General features: G+C 36.9%; 1 protein-coding gene across 1 annotated transcript; it reads right to left on the bottom strand.

The window, feature by feature from the left end:
* LOC117804689 (macrophage mannose receptor 1-like) lies at window positions 1-4,727 on the bottom strand. The gene is made up of 5 exons (XM_034673008.1): window positions 4,628-4,727; window positions 3,809-3,875; window positions 2,031-2,396; window positions 1,115-1,447; window positions 1-921 (listed from the first exon to the last, which is right to left on the bottom strand). The coding sequence occupies exons 2-5, from the start codon at window positions 3,861-3,863 to the stop codon at window positions 533-535; spliced, it is 1,143 nt and encodes a 380-aa protein (XP_034528899.1). The 5' UTR covers window positions 3,864-3,875; window positions 4,628-4,727; the 3' UTR covers window positions 1-532.
* Window positions 4,728-6,754: the final 2,027 nt, after the last annotated feature.

Raw genomic sequence — 6,754 nt, 5'->3', positions numbered from 1 at the left:
CAGCTTAAACAGTTTATTGTTAAGAATGTATGGATGTATAAAGAAAGGTTAGGGCACATTTTCATTTTACCACCCTACATGGAATCATACTTTATTTTAAACCAGAAGACTTACACAGCAAATTCTCATTGGTACACAAAATATTTGAGTTTGAAACACTCCCTCACACTTGAACAGAGTGAGTAACTTCCAAAAATCAACCGAGGAAATAGTTACACATTACAAACCTTAATGTCAAAAATTGAATATTATGACACATTGTTTTCTACTCATGTCTATCACATTGTGCCACTAATCTAAAGTCATTACAATTAAACCAGCAAATGAAGTTTCTATAAGATAAAAGTGTATCATAATAAAACCATCACAGCAAAGAGGAACAAGAAAACAACTACAACAACAAAGACAATGAAAAATCTAACTTAGAGGACATACATCATCTAATAATCAAAATATGTCGATCCCAAAATGGAAACTTTTCAAGAAGTCAGATCAATGTGTGGTAACCTAATCAACTAAATCAATGTATCCATTAAGTACCATTGGAGTCCATGTCACTCATGTATATAATGTCCTCCTCACACAGAAAAGGTAGCTTATGCTGGCAGTTTTCATCTCGCCACATTTTGTCCTCTTTGTCGATGACACCACATTGCTGAGACAGGGGTGGCTGAGGCTCATCACCCTTCCACTTGGAATACCCCACTAGTGAATCACTCCAAATCCAGAATCCAAAGACACGGCTTTGTCTCAGACAAATCCAGAATGGACCATCTACATTGGTGTGATTGAGCCATTGTTCAACAGCCTCCTGATCGTTCCCGTCTTCGATCCACAGCAGGCGGGAGTAGTTTACCTTACAGTATTTGTAGGCTTCTTCCCATGTAAGTTTCTGTTCAATGACTTTGATTCTTACATGACCTGTCATGAAGCCAAGGATAAGTGTTATTACCATTTCTAATGTCATAGTGTCTGTGTACTTTCTGTACTTAGTATGTTAGTCAGTGACCCAATTATTAACCTGTAAACATATCACAATGTAATCCATAGTGCTGTGAGTTTTCCTATCATATGCATTGTGGAATTAAGTTTTGCTCTACTTGTTTTTGCTCACCTTTAGCGCAGAGGTACTCTCGGGGAGTGGAACATGTTTGACGATACAGCTGTACGCTTTGTGATGCTGAATTCAAACCTATCTGTGTGCAATTCCCCTTTATAATATTTCCCGCATTCGGCTTCCATTCCCTGAATGAAGAGCAGCCATCGTCGTCCCACTTCCATTCATCATGCCGGAGTCCAATCCAAAAGCTTTCACCGTTCCCCTCATTGATTACTTCCTCGTTCTGTGCCGTGCTATTGATGCTGACCAATTCAGTGTGGTGGTCTCTGCAATGTTGAAGAGCCTGACACCACGTTTTAGCTGAATTAACAAGTGTGTAATTATTACCTACAAAACATAAAAACAAACAAAGACAAATCATGTTTGGCAAGTTTACCTCTTTTTAACAAACAAAGTAAAAAGTGAGTACTCTGAATACTTTTGAGGTTTTTTAAGATGTGTTTTTTTCCCATGTTTGTAAAGCATCAATCAATACTGCTGAGACAATGTAAGCTTGTAAGCTATTGCATTGCATATATTCCCCCCCTATCATAAGAGTTGGGTTTTGTGTATGAAACTGATTTAATGCACGGTAACTAGACCTTTCTCAATGCAGCTTGTGAGAAACTAAAGTTAGAAGTTAAACTCTGAGGTCAAAATTTTAAAAACATGTGTCACTGTACAGTCCATTTGCATGTGACAATAGCTCAGGTTGTCCTCTTAACACTGGTAAAGCATGTAAACCATGAAGCTAAAACACAGCCTTGATACCAACAAAGCTAACTGTCAAGTTTAAAGATAAACATGGAAACACTTTGTACTTACGCTCCTGAACAACAGTGTCAGCCTAGTCATTGTGAGCATGTTAACATTATCATAATAGCATGTAGCTCATGTCATAGTAGAAGAGATCAGATTTGCATGAACTTACCCTTGGAGCACATGAAGTGTTTATTTTCTGAGCAGTTAAAACTTTTCCATTTGTCGTCATGAATGGCTACACACTGTTGTTCCTCTTCATTTAACTCTTCTGATATTTCTGTGAATGTGACAGCTTCACCGTTTGACCAAGTGTAATTTCCAACATAACGCAAGCCAAGCCACACTGTTCTTGTGTCACCCTGGGTTTCAGCATTTTCTGTGAATTTGTACATGAATTTGGCGTCCTCTTCATCATACAGAGTTACAAGTGATGCGTTTCTGTCTTTACATGCAGACGCTTCTTCCCATGTGGTCTTGTTTTGAAGTTCACCAAAGAATCGGAGACGCTGAGTTGCAAATGTTACGTCAATCAATCCTGCATTAACACAGAGAAAATAAAATTGTATATGTCACTACCTTTACATTAGTACCACTAAAAACAACAGGCAACATTATACAGTGTTATATCATTAAAAACTAAGCTGCTAGTTGTTAAAATACATTTGACACACACTGACTACAAAATGATAAACTTGTTAACATGTTTCCAACTCTTCAATGTCTTTGAAAGTAATTTGAGCATAGTTATTGGATATTATCAAAGCAGAAATCAAAGGGGCAGCATGATGAAAAATGTAGAAGTCTCATACAAAATCACAGATAGACAGCAATAGACACAAAAAAATCATTAAACGTTACAGTATTCATGACAAAACCATTCTGGTACAGTACTTTCAGTTCGTTGTATATCAGAATGGTTCACCCCAGAACTAAAGGTAGTTTAAAGTCCCCAAACAGAACAAAAACAGGAGTGTAACAGACACACATTATGTGTAGCCCGTCATATAGGCCTCTAAAACATTGCTTCCAGTACAGAGACTTTCCCAACAATTCACCTCAAAACATACTGAGTTTCAAAATCTTTTTTTTTTTTACTGTGAGCAGTTCTGTGTTGTGAACTCAAACAGTGGTTACCTGTGATCATATGTGTGTGTCAGTGAGGAGCAGGAGGGGCTGTACATAGTGGAGGGTGCAGTCAGTGCATATCAAGCCTCTTGCAGGTTCATAGAAAACAAAACTTGAATGGACCTTCAGCTCATCGCACTGCCTTGATCCCATAAACCCAGATTCAGCAGAGTAGGTTGACTTGCCGTAAACAGTGGCGCATGGCGTTCCTGTGTTTGAGTTTGAGTGCATATGTGGGAGTGTCTGCCCAACCTCACAAAGCTCCTGCAGACAGCAGAGCAGCAGGAGAGAAAAGCTAAAACTACACTAGAATGGTGGTAAAATTTTTTATCTGCATAGTTATTTATTTATTTAATAACTTGATGATTTCGGTAGAAATATTTACCCATTAAATGGCGAATATAGATCTGAAATGTACTCACCTAACAGTAAATCTGCAGGTATTTGGCGCTTAAAGGGGGTTTATGATCATATTTGAATCTATTTTATTGTTTTTTTTTAGTGTTAAAGTAGTATGTTTTTTAAATTTCATTGTTTCATTAAAATGTAAAAAAAAAAAAAGAAATTTGGAAGGCCTTCAAGCTTGAACTATTGATATTGCACTTAAGACAGTGTTGAAAAGTTCTATAGGTTCCCAAAAAATAGAAAATTAATTGAATATATTGCTTTTCACCCGTATTGTATCAAAAATGTAACAAACTGAAACTTCCAAGCCTTGTAATGAATCAAATCAAAGTTTAAGTGCACTATTACAACCCAATAAACGCACAAAACACCAACATCACATCAGACAGGTATCAACCCCAAGAGAGAGATCCTCACCCGAACACAGCATGAGCAACACAAGGGCCATCTTTAGGGTTGTAATGGTGTTCATACTGTAACAAGGCTAAATACACAGAAACAAGAACAGAAACAAAAATAAATAATTACTTAATAAAATATAGTAAGCAATCCTTAACAAATTTAAAAAGATTCAAATGTAGTTCAAACAAAAAACTTAGTGGGAATGAAGATGAGTTCAACTCAGTGCTTACCTGTGTAACTCATACACTACAAGTCAAAAGTTTGGAAACACCTTCTCATTTAAGGGTTTGTATTTATTTTAATTATTTGAAACACTGTACATTAATACTGAAGGCATCAACACTATGAAAAAACATATATGTAATTATTTAATGAACAAAAAAGTGTTAAACAAAGCAGAATATGTTTTATATTTTAGATTCTGTAAAGTAGCACCCTTTTACCTTCATGATAGCTTTGCACACTCTTGGTATTCTCTCAGTCTGCTTCATGAAGTGGTCTCCTGAAATGGTTTCTAATTAACATGAGCCTTGTCAAGAGTTCATTTGTAGAATGACTTGCCTTCTTAATGTGTTTGAGACCATCAGTTGTGTTGTTCAGAGGTAGGGCTAGTACACAATGGAGAGCCCTATCTGACTACTGTTGTAATCCAGATTGTGGCAAAAACAGATTATTTCATAGTTTTGATGTCTTCAGTATTAATCTACAATGACCAAAAATATTAAAATAAATGAAACCTATTGAATGAGAAGGTGTGTCCAAACTTTTGACTGGTAGTGTACATTTAAGCTGTATTATATACTTAACCAAAGTAAATTTAAAAAGTTCTCTTACCTGCTGAAGTTTGTCTCAGGGTGCTGGTTTGTGTCAGAGTGCTGGTTTGTGTCAGAGTGCTGTCAGTTTGGTGACTTTCAGTGTATCATCGTTTTTATCTCTGGTGGGAGGATGATGTAAGCACACCAGATACATAAGTAAAATATGTTCATCTGCATAGTAAAAACAACTTTCAAACAGGTGCCCTACAGCTCAACGTGAGCATACTTCACAGAATGTTGCATCAGCAACTTTTTGGACCAGCACCTAGTATTAAGTGCTGAATTTGGTCTGTATTTTTTTTTTAGGGTTTTGGCAGCTGAGAATGTATTTTTCAGGTGCTTTCTTGTTTGATTTGTAAAATGGTCAAACAAAGGTTGTCTTGCTATATGTTTTAAAATATAGACCAGCTTTTCAAACCCTCATAAGTGTTGTAAAAATGTCACCATGTTGTTAATCAAAGTGAATATAGTTCAGTATTCAAATGACAGCACCTGGAGATGAGCCAATAGACACATACTGTAGACATCTATGAATAGTCCTGTGTATCATGAGAGGATATGCAAATTCACACTAATCATTCTTCAGTCAATATTTATCTTTAATGTTTTCACATTTGCTTACTTGGTGACTTCAAAGCTCACAATAAATTTGGTTCCTCTTTTTGAGATCTATGAATTCTGAATGTCAGGGCATTTATCACCTCCAGTGTGTACCTGTAGTCACCCTAGTTAGAACCCCAAATCCAAAACTGTTTGGATGCTGTGTGAAATATTGGTAAAAAAAATAATTTGATGGTTTGCAAACCAATAAAATCCTATATTGAATTGAGAAAAAAATGCTACTTTTAAATGTAATGCCAGCTACATGTTTCAAAATACGCTAGAGCCATTCTGTTGTATAATGTGCAGAATGTGACGTGCTGAAATATGCTAGGTCACCCCTGATCCTGTTGCTACAGAACATGTAGATATTATTTACTACAGTTATGAAAACCCCAAATTATTCACTATTTTACACTGAGAACCATCATTCTTAATTGTTGAAATATGTGCTGACATGGTCTCTCACAGAGCGGTGAATTTCTTCCCATCTATACTTTTGGGAGACTCACACTGGAATTCCAGCAGAGGTAAAAAATTGAGTTGTTCTTGTTCATCAGCACTTGATGAACATTCAAATAGTACCACTGCGGACATGCAAATAGGTTTTGCAGAATCTATTTTATGAAAGGAATCATTGTGTGTGTGTGTGTGTGTGTGTGTGTGTGTGTGTGTGTGTGTGTGTGTGTGTGTGTGTGTGTGTGTGTGTGTGTTTGAGATGCTTGCAAAGGGTGACTGATGGTCAGAGAGGCCAAGAGGTTAGAACATAAAATACAATTTTCATCTTGGTACTTACAATTTAATCTCAATTATTACACAAAATTGTAACTGCTGATGGTATGAGACAGTAAATTAAGTTAACCACCCAATACATGTCTGTTAGCCTTTTTCTGAATTTATTCTCTCTGTCCTGTGACCCGCAACAGTGAATCTGTCTTTAATCCCCTTAGTGTTGCTTGTTGACTCTAAGGAGTCAGTGCTACCCATGGACAAGGACTTTGTGTGGCTGACAAGCATGGTGGTGTCATGATGAAAAGGGCACGTTACCTGAAGTCACATCAGTTTACTGTCAGCTCTGTAGTCTGCAGTAAATCCTCTTCAAAGGACTAGCCTCCCCTATTCATTCTCAATAATTACTCTACTTTGATTATTGAGTACAGTTGTGTCTAGAAACATGTGTGTGAGGAAATGCCAATAAGTAAGTTCATCATGTTGTTTCAGTTTTGGTCTACAGAAGTGAAAGACTTTGTAAATATTACAGACCATATGAGATATGGGTGCAGCATCTTGTTTTTAATGGGAGGCAGATGTGGAAGTGCCCCAGACCTGCAATCTTTCTAATGACCATTTGGGGGTGACTACATTTTTTCAAGAGAAGTTGGATTATATGAATCAAGATGAGAAAATTAGCCTCCATACCATCCTACAGTCAACGTTCAAAAAGCCAAGCTTCGAAAGGACGGATCATTAAAGCTGGGGTTGGCAGTCTCGGAAAACTAGCATGAATTTGAATGTAGCAATTCCTCAGGACTCCGTCTAACCCCTC

The sequence above is a fragment of the Notolabrus celidotus genome, chromosome 21, assembly GCF_009762535.1.
Source record: "Notolabrus celidotus isolate fNotCel1 chromosome 21, fNotCel1.pri, whole genome shotgun sequence".
Classification (NCBI taxonomy): Eukaryota; Metazoa; Chordata; class Actinopteri; order Labriformes; family Labridae; genus Notolabrus; species Notolabrus celidotus.
The sequence above is the reverse complement of the archived record's forward strand: the minus strand, read 5'-3'. Positions and strand labels throughout refer to the sequence as shown.